General features: G+C 44.5%; 1 protein-coding gene and 1 long non-coding RNA gene across 2 annotated transcripts in view; both read right to left on the bottom strand.

The window, feature by feature from the left end:
- The window catches only part of RORA (RAR related orphan receptor A), a 737,001-nt gene extending 720,966 nt beyond the window's left edge, over nucleotides 1-16,035 (bottom strand). The window contains exon 1 of the mRNA XM_032297775.1: nucleotides 15,769-16,035. Coding sequence (XP_032153666.1) covers nucleotides 15,769-15,934 — 166 coding nt within the window. The 5' untranslated portion in view covers nucleotides 15,935-16,035. The remainder of the gene's footprint in view (nucleotides 1-15,768) is intronic.
- LOC116564541 lies at nucleotides 11,035-15,668 on the bottom strand. The gene is made up of 2 exons (XR_004274956.1): nucleotides 14,070-15,668; nucleotides 11,035-12,655 (listed from the first exon to the last, which is right to left on the bottom strand). It is a non-coding gene; the product is annotated as an uncharacterized LOC116564541 (long non-coding RNA).
- Nucleotides 16,036-18,254: the final 2,219 nt, after the last annotated feature.

Genomic DNA, 18,254 nt, shown 5'->3' with positions numbered 1-18,254 from the left:
GGTTCTTGTTATTTTTTTGTTTTCTCGCCTGATACCACATGTAACATGTTGTCACATGCTCCCTGCTAGACCCGCATTCCCAGCTGCCCATCAGATATGTCCCTGGAACTTCCAACTTACCCCATCCCAAACTGAGCCCACGCCTTCTCTCCTCTTCACACTTGACCCCTCTATACTGTCCCAGCCAATAATCGTGCCCCACTCTGCACCTGACTCCCGTCATTCTCACCATCATGCTTTTCCTGGGGAATTCTGCCAGGGTCGACTCTCCCTCTCCTTCCACTCCCAACCCTCAGCCCAGTCTCGGCCTTTAATATCAGTCCTAGAACTATCACAGTGATCTCCTAACTTGGTTTCTTGTTTATACCATCCATTCTCCCTCCCTAACCCCACATAAGTATATGTAAGACCTTATCAAAAAGAAATCGGTTATTTTTCACTTGCTCAAAATCTTGCTATAAGCTAAGGTCCAAAATGCTTAGGCTGGCCCCTGCCTACTTTTTCCAACCTCATCTCCTACTCCTCACCAACATACTCTCAGGCCAAGCTACACCTCACTTATGTTACCTGAATGTGCCACGACCTCTCCTCTTGCGTGTCTCAGCCTGGAATGCCCTGTTACTTTTGGCCGAAAGAATCTCCCCGTTTTTCTAAAACCCAGGCAGATCCAACCACCTCAGTGAGCTTTTCCTAACTCCTCTTGGGACATTGTCTCTTTCTTCTCTATGTTGTAGGTTTTCTAACTCTCCCTGCTATAGCTATACTTATTAAAGTAATGTCTTTCTTGCCCCACCCTTAATTCAACCTTGTCCCTCCATTGACTAACAAGGGACCCGACACACAGTAAGTGCACAAGAAATACTTGATGTATCGATGCAAGGAGGCGAAATATTCTATTATACTGCCTTTAAACATCTGAAACTTTCAAGGGATAGTAGATTTTCTTGTCTCATCCCAGTCCTCCCTCAGCTGGCTCATCTTTCACGTATTGATTCTAAACTGCACGTCACTAGCATTCTGAGGGCATTCCCTGAATGCTCAAGTAAAAGGCAGAGAGATATGGGACAGAACACGGAAGACAATCTATAACCCTGCCCCCAAGGCACTGAGACTAATGAGAAGATAAACACAGCTGAAGCCGCAAAATGTGAATCCAATGAGGACTATAACTAATGAGAGAGAAAACCAGAGTGTGTTTGCTACCAAGAAAATAATATTGGAAAAGATCAATTAATAAAGAGATGTTGTCAAACGCCATGACAATTTCCATTAAAACATTTTATTAGGCTGAATATGATACTGATGCCTTTTCATTGAGGTTTGTAATAAAACTTCTCCACTAAATATATTCTTAATTCAGATGCCAGGCATCGATATTGTTTACTTTCTCCTTAAATCCTTGTGGAGTTTAAAACTTACATTGTTGATTTCAAAGATAGGGAGTGGACAGTGGCTTGTGAAGCAAATTCGCTTTCAATATTTTGATCATCAGAGCAAGCATTATATATATGAAAGTTAAGGGTATTCTAAACTACATACAATCTCATCTCTACGGACAAGTCTTTCTGAGGTTCTAGATTACCAGATGGAGGTGGTGACAATGCCACAGAAGCAAAATCCTAAAGTGTGGGCAGGTGAGAGATGGGAGGCCATCAGTATAATCCCTTCTAGGTGCCAAGGTGGCAGAATGCGGAGAGGGGGCCTCGGAGGCAGCAATCCAGACTGGGGAAGATGGACCAGGCAGGTTTTCACGACCTCCCTGTCTATACTCCTTGAATGGTTGAAAACTCCTGGACAATTACTGCTAATCTACCCCTGAAGCCAGTCCTCTTGTGGGTGAAGGGATAATGTCACCGGAATGTCATCGAAGTGTAACACCTTCTTGGACCTTTTAATTCTACATGTCCCACTAGAAGCAGCCATGTTGGATGCTGCCTTCTCAGGTCCTATTTCTGCTCTTAGGGTTGAGCTGTAACTTAAGACATAGAAATGTGCCTCTGTATTTCTGCTGTGGAAAGAAAACTGTTTGACAAATGTCCTTCCTTAGGAGAAAAATGACAAAATAAAATGATCATCCCTGGGCCCTTAATACTTCTTTCCAAAACTTGAGAAACATCAGTTAATCGGGGTTCTCAGGCATGGTAATAAGGATGAAGAGGCTGAAACAAATGTAAAAAGCATTGTTTTCAAAGCCTGGCTTGGATGCCATCATTGACTTGACCTGTCATAGTTAATACCTGTCCCCATTCAGGATAGTCAACTTGTGAAAAGGCAACATAAGCCAAGCATTTTTTTATGCCAAAGTCATATATCTTCTAGATCCGCCTGACACAATATGTATGTGTGCATATGTGTGTGTGTATATTTATAAATGTGCATGTATGTATGTATGTATATGTATGTATAAATTCACTTTACACAGAACCAATTATTTTGGTTCACTGACTGCTCAATATTATAGGATGGGGGCTTCTCTTCTCAGTTAGAGTCTACTTCTTAAAGACCGGCGCCTCCAAGTCTGTATGTGTGTGGATCACTCACACTATCACAATACAAATTAGGCAAAATAGATGCTTAATGATGCAATTCAATTTACAATGGCACTATTATTACAGCATTGCTCTATTTTCATTACTACCGCATATCAGAATCGGCTTCCACCATGTTTGAGTGAAGAAATAAAACAACCTAATCACCATGCCAATTAATTCTGTAAAAGTCATGTAGTATATCAAAACTAAAACATTTCACAGCATCTCAGAAAGACAGGATTCCATACTTGGTTCACTCTTTTCAGCCTGCTATGCCTCTACTCCTTGAATACTTTGACCTATCCTAGTCCGGTTATAAGCCAAAATCGATAAAAGACCCTTAGCAAGTTTAATTGATTCTCTGAGAAAGGATATTATAATCCATCCGCACACCCTCACCTTGTGCTGACATTATTTTCCTGGGTTTACCCAATACCATTGTGGTACCAGAAACTACTCTTTCTCACGCTGTTCTCTCATCAGCTCAAATACTGTAACAGCAGAGCAATTTCAAACAGGTTGTGAGTCTTTGAGAGTACTGCTTGCAAAGTGCATGTAAATTATTAGATTACATTACAAGTGAAAGACTCAGCAGTGGGTCACCATAGTGGAGCATTAATGTAGAGCAAGTTGAATGGAACCCTTGCAGACAAGCTTCTCCAATGTGATTTTTTTTTTTTTTTTGGCAGAAAGGAAAGTGAGTAAAGGGAAGGGAGGGCAAGGAATGATGGACTGCTGAAAAGTGAAGTCTCCGAGAGCACTAAGGCAAGGTGGGAATAAGGGAGCAATCCCTGCCTCAGTGCCTGAAGCGGGCAGCTAGAGGGTGCTACAAGAATCGTGGGAGCAGGGAGACGGGGAGGAAAGGGAGAAGCCAGACACAGGTATGGGAGGTAATGTCAGGAAAGCCCAACAAGTGGCTGATGAGACTGAATTTAAGTGATCTGTCCTCTTTTGGTTGGATCCAGCCTATGGTAGCTCAGCTGAGGGATCAAGGCAAGATACAGTCCCAAAATGCAAACAGGTTGTAAAAGCAAAGGCTCCACCAAATACTTGAGGCTCTTATTGATTTCACAGAGCAGTCCATCAGAACCAAGGAGCAATGCTACAAGAAAAGGGAGCTGAAGACATGAGGAAAAGAAGGGGAGAGAGGACAAGGGTACCCCACCCTCCTGTAGAAGCGCCATCATCACCACATCATCAGAGCTACACGTACTGTGTGCCAGGCCTCTTACCTGGCACACATTATCATGTATGATCCTCCCGATCGCCCTGGGAGGCCGGTATCATCATCATGGCCATCACCATCATCCCAGTGTTCAGGTGAGGAAACTGAGTGATTAATGAACTTACCTAAGGTCACACCGCTAGCATAGAGCACACCTGGGTCTTGGCCCAGGTCAGTCTCACTCCTCCCAGCAGGCTTGTAAAAGCCACATACACAACACGTCCAGCTTCGGTCTGAGTTGCTCAAGGCTGGAGTAGGCCTAAGCGGGCACTTGAGGGGATCAGTGGATTCAAGACAGGCAGAAGTTGGACAAACGAGGGCAGCTAGCTCCCAACCGAAGGCCCCATTGGAAATATAAGCCAGCAGGGGATGTGCTTGCAGAGTTGGGAAGTGCTGAGCTGGTCTACTGAGAAAGCAAACACCTCTGCAGGCAATGTGCAAGAGAACATCTGCATAGTTAATGAGCACCTATTTTATGCAAGGTATGGTGCAGGGAGTAAAAACATAAACTTTGGTCCTGATCTCCTTAAGGAGACTAGGCTCGTGCCCAGGAAATAACTATCAGACAGTGCAAAACAAACCTGGCAGAGAAAGAAGTTACATGTTGATTAAATGAGCAAGGCCCATACGCCTGACTGCTGTAACAGACAGTCTGGGAGCTTTACGAGGGAGAAGGTGGGTCTTACCTGGAGTGAAAATGATGGTAGGATTTTAATGAGTGAAGAGAGAGGTGGGGGGACTGGGCAAGGCGGGAGGGGGGGGAAGATGAAGGCACATGCAAGGTAGAAAGATGAAAGGCCAAGTTCAAAACACATTTAGAAGAGAACCACCATAAATGCCTGGTCCAAGGTGACCCAGACAGTGAGCTTCTTAAAGAAATGCCACCCCTCAAATATAAGATCCAGAAAGGCAGGGAGCTCATCTCTCTTGTTTGCTGCCCCAGGCCCTAGCACATAGAAAGTACTCAGTAAATAAATGTTGAATGAAAGAATGCCACCGTTGGGCTCTCATACAGTGATGTCCGCTCCAAGCAAAAGAGGGATCCCAGAATTTATATTCTATGCCAGTCTAGGCAGATGTGCCCCTAAATGTACTAGCATATTAATGAGCATGTGCTAAAAGTGGCATAAAGATACCATATGATTATAAATAATATTTACATCATTTGCCCTCCCCCACCGCCTCCCTGAAGTCATAATGAGTAACACCTGGAGCTTAACATCAGTTACTGTGGAAACGCTTCCTTCCTCCCCCACTGCCAGGCCACGGTCCCCAGAAAGGCTGCTTCTACTTCATGCCCAGGACAAGGTTTTCAGATTGTGAGGAGCAGCTCATAAATAGAACATGGAACCAGTCTGGGGGCTCATCATCTGTATTTTAAATAATAAAGCAAAAATAACCATGCATCACAATGAAGGGTAAATATTTTACATGAAAAGTTTGTGTGTGCGTGTGAGTGTACTAGTTCACAATGTAATATGTTTTTCAAATTGTGGATTACAGTATAAATGCCTTAAAGATATCTCTCTGAGGGGCAAGCAGTTCCAGGATTAGGACCTCTAATATTCAAGCTGAAAAACCCTTGTTTTACTGGTTAAATGTGACTGTCAAATGGTATTTCTCTTTGGTCCGGTAAACTTGGCCCATCCTGAAACATCGAGACGTTCTGTGTAACATACGAAGTTCAGAATCAGTTCCTTCAAAGCATCCCCCATTCCACAACACACAAACAATCGCTGCAAAAGAAAAAATGATTTATTTTTTCTAATTACAGAAGTAACATATACATAATGCAAGAATCTCAAAAAATACAGAAAACCACAAAGAAAAAGAAACTCACGGATAATCCCACCATCCACAGATGACCACTTTATCATTTCATCATTTTGTTATACTTCGGTCCAAGTTAATTTACGAATATATCTCAGATACACACACACACACACACACACACACACACACACACACACAAAATTTCCTTTTACAAAAAAGATGGTATACCCTGCACACTACCATGAAAGCTGTTACTTTTGACTTAGCAATGGCTGATGAACATTTTTCTTGACAAGAATTACTTTTCTACTGCAACATGATTTTTAATGGCTACATAGTATTCCACCCACAAACTTGATCCTGAGCATCTCTAGAAAAGGCACAGCCTTAAATCCTCCGCTTTGAGAAAACAAGCTTGCTGCGGAGACACACGCCCTTGCTGTGGACCCCTGGCTGTGTCTAGCTCCGGAGAGCACTAAGGATGAGATGCTCAACTCAATACCTATCAATAGAAAATAACAGTAGTTTTACTTTCTATTAAATCAGAGCAGGAGACTTGGGCACTATTTTCACTATGTTTTAGAATGGCCTTACTGACATTGCTACAAGCTCGCTGATGGATTTTTAATTAATAATAAAAACGCCCAGTGGGATTAAAAAAACAACAATTACTGACAATGTTTCACTAATAATGCATAGCCAAAATAACCCATGCTTACGTTCGTACGTATCTACTGCCTAATGCTCGATCAACTTGCACACATCTTAATATCCTCGTTATTAGAACTTCGGAGGATCCTGGCACAGCACGCAAGTGATAGAAACGTAAGAAAGTACAAGACTTGGGTTCTAGTCACAGCTGTGCCACTTACTATGCATGTGCTCTCGAACACGTCACCTCTGTCAGCATCGGTTAAAACAGGGCAGGCTAGGCTCGCTAATTCATAAAGCTCTTTCTGGCTTTAACATACTTTTGTCTAACAAAATATGACCAAGTGGTAGCATCAGGAGCGAGTGTCACATATTTAACACACACTCCCAAGTTCAAGACTAAAAAATCATCTCTGGAGGGTTCAAGAGCTCTTTCAGTGTAGCTTCAGTTCCCCTTCTGACTCCCTCTGAGCCCTCAAGAATGCTAGAGAACCTCACCAATCCTTGACTGTCATTCTTCACACTGTGAAATTTTACAGCTTCCAGGTTAATGGCCTGCTCTACAGAAACTGCCTGGGTTCCAACTTTCTGCACACACATGCTCATCCAAAGCGCACGATGAGCACCAGAAACGGGAAAATACAACTCTGGCCATTTCACACTTGTCATCATCAGTCAACTAATAAGAGCACTAAAAGAGGAATCATTTTTTGATGATCAGGTTATTTCATTTGCCTTTGCTTTCCCAATGCTTCATTACCTGGACAATTGAGAGTTATGGGCACTTCACCTTCCCAGTTGCCCTGTCCTTTCAGATATAATATCCCTGTCACACAAATGTTACTGGGAGTACATGCTATATTGTCACATGGCCTTTTCATCATCCACTGGTTTTATAACTGGAAAGTGAAAACGAAAAGCAATGCAGTTTATTTAAGAGGTTTTACACTTGCTAAATATACATGTGTGTCCTCTGTGATTGGATGTTGAAAATCCATTAATTTCCACACAGCCACTCCTCCCCATGACCGGCATCGATCATATGTGATGAGATAAGCCTCTTTGCTTCTGGAAGGGCGGAATCACATCTGGTTGCCTTTTCTCTGTCTTTGTCCATTTCTTCAGGTTTCTTTAAAACTAATTGGAGGAGTCAATAAATATGCCTGCCAATTCCCTTTACACCCTAGGAAGGCAGCTCACCATGCCCTTCAGACCTGTTCTTGCTGTTTTTCCAAGTATTCCCTTACCTGCCTTTGTCAATTGGCATTCTCGACAAGTTCGTCATAACTTCTCAAAGTGTCAACTTTTCCTCTTTTCATTGCCCTTGTTAAAGATAATTTAAAATTAGAAAGTCACATTCCCAGCCATTTCAGAGTCAATGCTAATGTCATTTTCTTTAGCACAGAAGTCTCTTTTCCCTCTAGAAATTCCCTGCCTTCATCCACAGCCCCTACTCCTCAGCCCCAAAACAGGCACTACTCATCTCTGCAGGCACGAGTCCATTCCCCTATTTCACCCTTCTTATCTTTCGCCCAAAATACTTCAACCAGTGAAACACACTTTAGCTTGTGGTTCTCCTTCCTTCACTCCACTTCAGAGAGAAATGTCTGGGTCTAGAGATTGTAAAGTCACCTTCAGGAAAGAGGCATCCAGTTGGCTGTCAGTTAATCAGGAAAAGACAAAAAAATTACATCACGTGCAGCTTGGCTTCTCAGTACATGCGTTTATGTTTTGGGGATCAAGAGGACTTCTCCCGTACAACCTAAAATTCATATTTATGCCTTTTGTTTGGCTATAACTAATTCCCTACCTAACTGCACAGTAGTTAATAGTCCGGAATACTTAAAACAGTGATTACGATACTTCATAGTAGAATCAAACGTCGGTTCCCTCATTTCCCCCTCATTCTGTTTCACCTCTATTTTTGCCTGGTTATCCTTGGTAGCAATCTTTGCTTATAAAAAAATGTCAGATGATTTTATATTCTATAATTTTTATTTCCATGGCTAGCTTGACATATAGGTTTTAAGCCCGTTTATTTTCCCCCATTAAGCACACACCCAAACATCACCATTCTTATCACATGCACACCCATCAAGTTTCAGAGTGTCATTTATACACAATTTTATTTCTTACTTTTTTCACACACGCCTACCACTTACGTACAGCAACTTCACTACATTCATATTTCATAAACTTCATCAGTATTCAGCCAAACCCTCCCCCAAAGAAAGCTGGGTATTTTTAACAGTGTGCTGCTTCTTTCACTGGCTTCAGGATCCTATACTAAATGGCACCCTTCCTTGCATCCTAGAAGAGTTTATCTATTATGGTCTGTGCATGGAGGCAGAAGCCTCTTAATTGTTTCAGGAAACTTTAAGATGTTCATAACCAAGCCGGGTGCAGTGGTACACACTTGTAGTCTCGGCTACTGAGAAGGCTGAGGCAGGAGGAGCCCTTCAGCCTATCTCTTCAAGAAGAAGAAGAAGAAAAAAAAAAAACTAATAAAAATATAGTTCATCATCAAAAGGAAAACACAATAACATTGTCAAGATGATTCTAGGCTGGGAGATTATCAGTAAATCCTCTATACCATAATATTTCCTACTTATTTCCACCCTCTGACTCTAGTTTCAGAGAAAACATCTGTGGTATAGAAAGTCTACCTGGGGCAGCCTGGAGTCCCCCACCACCTACAAGGGTGTGTGAAACCTGTACTCTCAGCTGTCAGTGGGCGCTGCACAGGGCTCCCCAGAGGACCACCAGGGCCCCAGCTCTGTGGACAAAACAACCAGGAAACCACAGCGCCATGTCATTATTAATGTGCCATACTATGTAATATGATAAGACAGTCTGTGATAATGACATGTCAGTGAAGGCCATAAAAATATGTTAGAAAAAAAATTGTTCTTGCACCAACACAAGCGAATTGTTACCTATAATTCCTTTCAGCATTAGCATGTAAGAGCTGGAACAAAATGCTGCCCTGCCTACACTGTGAGCTGTGGGACATTAATTCCTCATCATGCCCCATTCCTCTCTTCCAAGGATTTCTTTAGACAATCTCTTTGATGCCTTTGCTCCAAAAGCAAACGAAAAATAATAACAATTGGGCTGTCACGAAAGCACACCAAGACTCCCAAGCTGAATTTCCACCACTACAGTATCAAAGAGAATCACAAGACAACTGCAGAATATATCATGAAGTCAAGCGGGACAGTCCTGAGAAAGCCAGCTTCTGATGGTGTGGTTCCAGGGATGCTTTCCATAGTCACCCAGTGAAAGCAGCCTATGCTTGGAAAGAGGGTTTTTGGGGGGAAATCTAAATGTTCTTTATTGACATTCTTGAAATTATTCCTTCTAATCCTAGAGTTTCCTAACTTTCAGGCTTTAAGAGCCTCATGCTAAAGATATCCCTTCAATGTATCTATGGAAGAGTTAGGGCTACCTGGAGTTTCTATCTACGATTAGATGGGGGGAAACTTACATTATGTTATCATAATACAGTAAGTAACTTACTTGAAAATACAATATCCTTCCTGAATATTCAAGAATGACTTTACCGCGCGGCGTGGTGGTTCACGCCTGTAATCCTAGCACTTTAGGAGGCCGAGGCGGATGGATTGCCTGAGCTCAGGAGCTGGAAACCAGACTGGGCAACATGCTGAAACCCTGCCTCCACTAAAACACAAAAAAATTAGCTGGGTGTGGTGGTGCATGCCTGTAGTCCCAGCTGCCCGGGAGGCTGAGGCAGGAGAATTGCTTGAACCCAGGAGGCGGATGTTGCAGTGAGCGGAGATCCTGCCACTGCACTCCAGCCTGTGTGACAGAGCGAGACTCTGTCTCAAAAAAATAAAAATAAAAATAAAAAGGAATGACTTTACATCCTCTTTAACTCCAGAGAAAGAATTAAGAAGAGCCTAGGCTCTGAATGAAATTTTCCTATAAAGTAAAAATCTCAACTAGAATCAACTAATTGAATTTCTATTTTGCTACTTGCAACTTAGAGAACAGGGGAGGCAAATAACAAAACATACTGATATTGAGGATTTAACAAAAAAAGAAAGAAAGAAAACAATTTCCAGGCTGGGATCAAGACAGATTTAGTCCAATCTCTGACACTGTGTCCATTTACAGTTCTATAATGTACAATTGGAATTCATACTCAGAACGGTGACCTTGTGGCACCGTAAGATTCTCAAACCTCCAAGAAAGAATCAATTACATTCTCAATGTTCTTTCTAGAGTAGGAAAGTGGACTAGTACATTTAGAAAACTTATTCAACAAGGAAAGGACAAAAATTTTTTGGGCTAATCTACTGTTAGTCACAAAAACCAATTCATCAGTAATGTCCTCACACCCTTAGAGAAAAATCATGGTTTACTGTGTATTAATCAATGCTTGAACACTGATTATCAGGCTTTTTTTCTTTGAAGCATTAATTTTAAAATGGTACAATTTTATTTTAACATACAGTGTAAAAAGATGAGTGAAAAAATTAACAGCTCATTTCTAAATCGACACTTCCTATATGAATTAGAAAAAAAAACACACTAAAAAATGACAGAAGAGACAAGGAGAGACAGAGAGAGTATTATTCCTAAATTCTGAGCAAAAAAGACAATCTTCATATTCAGAAAAGTATTCCAAATTCTGGATGAGGATTCTCTCCAACACCTGAAGGCCTTTCAAAAATACTCTCCTTGTTCCTGCATAATGTATCACTAATCTGGAAGGAATGGGCCAGGAATCTGGGAGGGAGTATATGAAGTCTACCCCAAAGTTCCTGTGTATTGGCTTGTGGAAGACGGTTAAGTGTGAACAGCCAGATATGTCATAATAGGAGAGGTGCGTTTCCTATAATTTTTTTTATTTGTTTTTGCACACATGGGAATCACATTACAGCTCTTTCCCCAGACACCTGGGAAACGTGGATATGCATTTTGCTTCCACAGAAGTATAAGCTAAGAAGCTCAATTCATCAAGTTTCCCGGAAAGATGAAGGGGAAAGGAAGAGTAAGTTCAGAACACGTGGCATATGTTTTAAGAGACCATCCCACATGAACCTCTAATAACCTCCAACTCCATCTGTCCTTCTAACATCAAACCGCAAGCTCCTAAACGCAAACACAGGAGAAGCTGGAGGAAAAAATGTATCTTCATTCAGAAGTGACAGGTCCAAGGAAAAGAACCCATGGTTTGTCTCACTCAAATTCCAAAGATTCGTTCTGGACAGAGGGCAGTTTGCTTCCAAAAGTGATTCAGCTGTTACCAAAAATCCTCGGAACATTTTCATCTGGAGGTGAAGTATTACAATTAATGTTCTCACATTTCCCTGTGTCTTTACGAGTCTACAGTGGAACCAGGAGTGTGTGCTACAGTCCCCACTTCTGCTGCCATAAAAACAACCTGAGGGGTCTCATCGTTAGGGGCTTCCACGCAGGCTCCGTACTTCAGTTTCAGAAATAGAGGCATTCTCTAATGCCAAGGGCTCCTCACAATGCCAGTAGGTACTGGAAAATTCCTGCAGGTGACTCACATTAAAAGAGTCTCCTATAGATGTTTTGAGCCACTCAGGACTTGAATTCTAGATTAATAATTCAATTCTTTTTTAAGAAATAAGGGGGAAGCAACAGAAAAGATTATCATAACTATCATCAAATGCATTTTCTAAAATTATTCTATTACATTTTTAAAGGGTATTATTATAAATGTTTTTATGAGCAATTTACCGGAAAATTAAAGTCCTTTAGTTTAAAAAAATAATTATGTTATCCCTCTGGCAAAGGATTTTCTCCCAGCCAGTAGCTCTTTCAAACTATGGGGCATCATTTGCTCACTGTGGCAAGCCGGGTCCACGCGCGGAAAGTTGATCTGAGAATCAATCTTTAGCAAGGGCGCTAAATTGCTAGGTAAGAGCACCTACTAGAAAGTGAATCAGCCAAAACCGAAGGGGGCAAGAGAGGCCACGCACTTTCAAAGTCAAAGACTTACGTGGTTCCAGAAGTCCTCAGGGCTACACATAAGCTACAGGCCCTGTTAAGGGATTTTAAGTCCATCTAAGCTGAGCTTCCAGGGTGTTCGATCTCAACCCAACTGAGCTTTTCACTGTTAATCCATCTTTCAGTTTCGATTTTTCCCTTAGGTCTGCCGGCCCTAAAAGCCTTCAACCTTCAGCACTGGTGTTCCAAACCAACCGCGTGGTCCACAGCCATGTGTGGATAGCTAAAGTAAAATATGTAAGCTGCCAGCATGCACATATAATAACGAGACTCTGAAAAAGGGTTTTTAACAACAGTTATGTCACAACGCTCATGGCTCCCTGAAGTCCCTGAAAGCCTCGTTAAATTAAAGATTCGCTGTGGTTTTTTTCCGCTTCGTTCCTACTTCCCATGTTGCTTCCTGCCTTTCTTTTTTCTCTTTCATTGTGTTGGAAAGATGGAACTGAATGACACAGGCCATCATGAATATCACCTAGAAAATGGAAGAGCTTCGTTAAAACTGCTAACATTCCCAGCACAGTTTTATGGACAGAGGAAGGTCGCCTTTCAGATTATAAAGTCACACATCTGATTCTGTAAGCTCAGGCAATAAAGGTACACACTGCATTCACACTTGGATTCCCAAGAGTGAGGAATTCAACAGTAGCCTCAAGTCTACCTAGGTAGTGTCTCATGAGGTCACTGCAATGTCATGATAATCCAGACCACAGTTTCTGTGGACTTCAAACACCGACTGGCTAGAAGCTAAACCTGTTACCTTTTGGAAAGCATCTCCCAAATCAGAAGGCTTCCCATTTCACCCAATGCCAAGAACTCCACTCCACCCTCCTGGAGGTTGAAAATGCTAATTATAAGGTGATGATGTTTGCTTTTCCTTTCTAGTCGTGTGCCTTTATGTTTTAAGTATTTAAAAGGCGTAATCACCTAGTGTGTAGGTTAATTTCTTTCCGATATTGTAATTTATGCAACATTAATACTGGATGCCAGCTCCAATTTTCTTACTGCTTACACTCTGGGAGCCGACTTGCATATTCTGCCAACTCCATTACATCATCTGAAAACCCAAACATTTCCCATTTTCAAATCACTCTCAACTACCAGGCATACTTACACATTCTCTCTTTTTCTCCCTAGCTCACACACACAAAGATTGGTACCCCTGAGGAGCAGATGCTGCATCTGAGGTTAAAGTCTGCAAATGCACATAATTTCTGGAAGCTATTACTACTGCTGTGTTAGCTAAAGGATGCCTCCATCTCTGACCTTCCTTTTTCCATTCAGACTGTTATATAACCCAGTGCCTGCGTGCAGAATGTGAGTTGAGTGTTTGGGCCTTGCCACCCCCCTCCCATTAAATCTTCTAGGAGGGACAGACAGGGCTGGTTCAAAAAATGAGTTGGGGAGGCACAGGGTAGGGGTGAAGGGGATATGGGTCAGCAGGTCAGCTGTGCAAGATGTATCCCACTCCTACTATGCCCCTCTCCCTTTTTGCTGAGCCTAGGGGGCTGGTGGCACTGAATGCCCCAGCGTTACATAATTTGCAAGAACAGCAAGTTACGGATTTGCTAGTCGGTTCTGCAGCCTGCCACCCTGATCGCTTGCAAGAACACCTTCTGGCAAGAATGACACCTGAAGATGTTAATAACACACTGGGTGGGCGGTGGGGGTCAAAAAGGAGAAGGGTGGCAGCACAAACCAAAAATTAGTGCGGCTTCCTAAATACTATGTCCCCATCATTCCAAAAAAAAGCCCCAGAAACACATGAAGGGGATTTTCTCCAGTGTTTCTGATTAACCCTGTTACATAACCCGCTCGCATTCCAAATCCACCGTCTCAGGGTCTAAATATACTCTTTGCAGCCAAAAGCTCCCCGCACACAAACTCACCGAGCTTAGCGGCAGGTCCGGACCCCCAGCCCTCATCCCCTTCCCTCTCGTCCCAGCCCTCGCTGCCCCCCTCCCGCTGAAACGGCAGTTCGGCATGGTTACTCTTTGGAAATCGCCTTTAATTAAATGTTTTTCGCGTGTGTCATCCTGATGGCTTTTACTGTACTCGAATTCCGTGAATGGGAAAGCGCCTGGACAGGGGGTGTGGCTAAGGTGGGGGGGGAATACTGTAAAACAGCCAGCACATGATCAGCCATATTCCTACCTCCAACTATAACATCGAAAGGAAGGCAGCAGCTCCCGGGGCCCCCATTCGCCTCTACCCAGCCCTCCCCAACCCCTGCCGAAGCCGATTGCAAGAGGAGGGGGCGCGCTGGGCCGGTGCCCAAGCCGGGGCTAGAGAAAACCTCTCCGTCCCCAGCTCGCGCGAGCCCGCTTCCTCCAGAGTGACAGGCGTGATTTATACATTATTTACAACAGTAATTAAAGCTGTAGCTTCCTCCTGTTCTTTGCAAACTCCAGGCGCATTCAAATAAATAATCCCCTACTCCCAAGAAAAACCCACATTAGGTTCCAATACCTTTAAAAAAGAGTGAGCTTTCCTCAACAGCTTACTTTAGGAAAGGAGGGAGCAACTGAGCCCCCCCATCCCCCCCACCCCACACGCACACACAGACCAAACACCAAAATGAAGAGTAAAAATCGCCAGGGGAGGAGGAAACATCCCTTGCACTGTCCAACCAGCATGCAACCAGCACTGACCATCCCCAGGTTCCTGCAGAAATGCTTGGAACCTCCGAGAGGGAAGGATTCCCAGAGCAGAAATAAGTTTGGGTGCTTGCTTTTGTAGACGCTCCCTCCGAATGCGCGTGGAGCGCCCCACAGGACCGCCGCCCTCGGCGTGCTGGCGCGCACACGCCCCCAGCCAGCCTGGGAGCTGGGCTCCGAACCCCCGGTCTGCAAACTTGTGCATCTCCCCTCACCGCATCTCCCCTCACCGCGCCCGCCAGACAACTTGGCCAGCAGCTCCAGCGCCCGCACCCCCCTTCCTCCAGCCCTTCCTTCAAATCTCAAACGCACCGCTGTGCTCCAGAGAAGGTGTCCACACCGCCCCAGACCCCGGAGCGCCCCCTCTCCACCCCCTGGATTTCCCAGGTCGCTCACTCTTCCCGCCCCCCGCCCAGACCTGAGAGGGACCGAACACACACCCCTCGGGCAGCCGGGGCCGAAACTGTCAAAAGGAGAAAAGGTAACGCAGGAGGAGGGTGGCCATAACAGATTTTTTTTTTGGCCCCTTCTTAAAAGGACACTGCCGCTTTAAAAGTTTCTTTCCCGGGCCCCCATTCCCCGCTTCTCCGTATTTTGGGGGAGCGTATTTAATTAAGGCAACGCAGCTTTCCTCCTGTGTTTGCAGAAAAATCAAAGCCGGGGGTGGGGGCGGTGAGCCGGCCGGCTGTCAACCTTCCCGCCGCCTCCCCCGCCCCCCTCTGCTCCCGCAAGCCGAGAACGGGCTGCAAAAGTTTGCAACATTTCTGGGGGGCGGGGGGGGGAGGGGTGGGGGATCCTCCGGGCTCGGGGCGCCGCCGCAGGCTCGCGCGCGGCCGCCGGACCCCGCGTCCCGGGCGCCCGCTCCCGGCCGCCCCCCGCTCCGCGCCCGGGCTCCCGCCGCCCCCTCCCCAGCCCCTCTCCAGCCTCCTACCTCTGCTGGTGCTGGAATAGCTCTGTCTGCGCACCGGGGCTGGCGGCTCGCTCTTGCGGGCGGATTCCTGGTTCAGCGGGGTCTCCCTGGAGCCGGCGGCCGCGTCCGCGCCGCTGCTGCCTGGCTCGCTGGCGGCGGGGTCGGGGGCTGCCGGAGCTGACTCCATGTTTTTTCCCAATGTAGAGATCGCTGGAGATGGCGAGCTCCGAGACTCCCTCTATCTTCTGTTTTCAGAGCAACTCTATGGTACCAAAAAAAAAAAAAAAAAAAAAAAAAAAAGGAGAAGGCGACCGGCGAGAGCAGGAGGGAGAGAGCAGGCGGCGGCGGCGGGCGGGCGAGCGAGAGCGCGAGGGAGCGCGCGGAGTGTGTCTGGATGGACGTGTGTGTGCGCCCGAGAGGGGACAGAAGGCGGGTCTGGCCACAGTGAGCGCTAGCGAGAGCTTCTCCAGCCGGCCCCCACACCCACATTCCCCACCCTCCAGACCCCAGACCGAGAGCCACAGACTGGCTGCCAATTTTGGGAGGTGGGGAAAAGAAGGGAGGAGGAGAGCAGAGCCTCCCGCGCCCCAATCCTCCCCTCTCCCCAGCCCAGGGACAGAAATTAAAGTCAGTGAGATGATTCTGTGCCTACTTCTGAGACTCTCTTAGGAACAGAACTCGTCCCCATCCGCTGCCAGCCTGGGAAGAGACAAATCCGATTGTCCACGTTGGGAAATCGCAGGTAGCCCCGAGTCAGCCCTGCCCAGGGCTGAGGAGAAACTAAAAAGGGATTAGAACGGGGCTGACACCCCAAGGAAGGCGGAGGATGGGAGGACGTGGCACTTTTTACTTTGGGATGGGACAGCCAGTGGGTTTCCAATCTTGGTTAGTTGCGTCTGTGTCTAAAACAGATTTTGTGAGTCTAGAATCGCCATAGACAGTTTCTGGTATGGTTGAAAAAGGTCGCTTTCAGCTCCTTTGCTGTTTGTCCGCGAAGGATCCAGAAACCATTTGGCAGGGGACTTTCTACTGAAGAAAACTTTGGCCTGTTTGGTCGATGACTATCTAAGCTGGATGAAATATGCCACGCTGCATCTAGCTCAAGCGTGGCTGCTAATTGTCAATTCCCACTGGTACTTTTCCTATTAAATGTACTGTCTCATCCATAAAAGGTAGATATACTTGAAAGGCATTACTAATGCCCAGATAACATTCAGATAATTAAGAACTCCTAATAATTCACATTATTGTAGGCATCATTCTACACCCTCCTGCCATTGAAATACACTCATCCCCTAGTAAGTACTTAAAACTCCAGGAAAGCAGAGAATTGCATCATTGTTACCTTGACCCCAAACTCCGGTATGAAGGAATAATACAAATTGAAAGAATGGGAAATATTCCAATGGTAGTAGTTTGATTTCTCTGCCTTCGTAATCAATCTACCACTTCCTTCTGCATGCGAAGACACTGTGGAAATCAGTCCATGTTTAACATACACCCCACCTTCCTTTCTAAAAGCTCCAAAATTTTGACAATAAATAATGTTATTACAGACCAGAAGGTGGCATAAATATATGCATTTAAGAGCGTTGGGTAGGCTGCGGGAATTGGGGGACATTTTTCTTTTGCTAACTTCCTGGTTTGGAAAAATGCTTTAAAAAAATAAGGGGAAAAAACTCAGATAATCGCTTAAGGGGAACCTCCATATGCCAAATTTCACACGTGGTTTCTGTTGCTGTTACTGATCTTGATCTTACTTCAAATACACAATGCCCTTTTGCCATGATCTGTGTGTTAATCAGCAAAACCTGTGGTCCACTCTTCAGGGTGATGTAAATGAAATGTGAATAGTCCTGATACCTTAATCCCGTCTCTGCAAGGATCCCTGACTTTAGCCTGTCTGTTGGCGCCTACAAACAATGCACAATTGTCTCCACCATCCCAAATCAGATGTGTGGGTTTCCCCATACATCAAAGCAGATTTCCAGAGCGGCCTTCACATCATTTACCATTGGTTAGCCTGTTAGTAATGTTCTTGGTGCAATTGACCTAGCTTGTCACACTTGACTTTTCTAAGGAAACAAATATATCAAAGTGTACGGTTTAAGAAACAACTTCCTCTGGACAGTGAGCATCTGTTGCCTTACCTTTTAGAATACTTTCTAAATACTTGTCATATTACATGTCACAATATTTCTATTTGGGATGCAAGTGACTTAAAAAGTATCCCTGGTTTTCTTTTAGGTACCAGTAGCAACTTGTTAACATTTTTGGTTAAGTCTGTTCCCCTTGGACCTTTAATGAGTTTCTTACTGTGCTCCTTCAACTAAGGTGATATTTAGTCACCCAGAAAAGACCATCTCTAGAAAATGGTCTTAATGACCCGAATCAATTAAAATAGACCCTATATTCCCTTCAGAGAAAGATCCCAGCTCCTAAAAGCCACTTTTCATAACTCCCTAAGACAGTTAATGCTTCTGCAATTTAAAACAATTGGGAACTCA

Source organism: Sapajus apella, unplaced genomic scaffold (genome assembly GCF_009761245.1).
Source record: "Sapajus apella isolate SASKATOON/1434 unplaced genomic scaffold, GSC_monkey_1.0 scaffold37, whole genome shotgun sequence".
Taxonomy (NCBI): Eukaryota; Metazoa; Chordata; class Mammalia; order Primates; family Cebidae; genus Sapajus; species Sapajus apella.
Note: the sequence above shows the minus strand (reverse complement) of the source record. Positions and strands in the feature narration are given on the sequence as shown.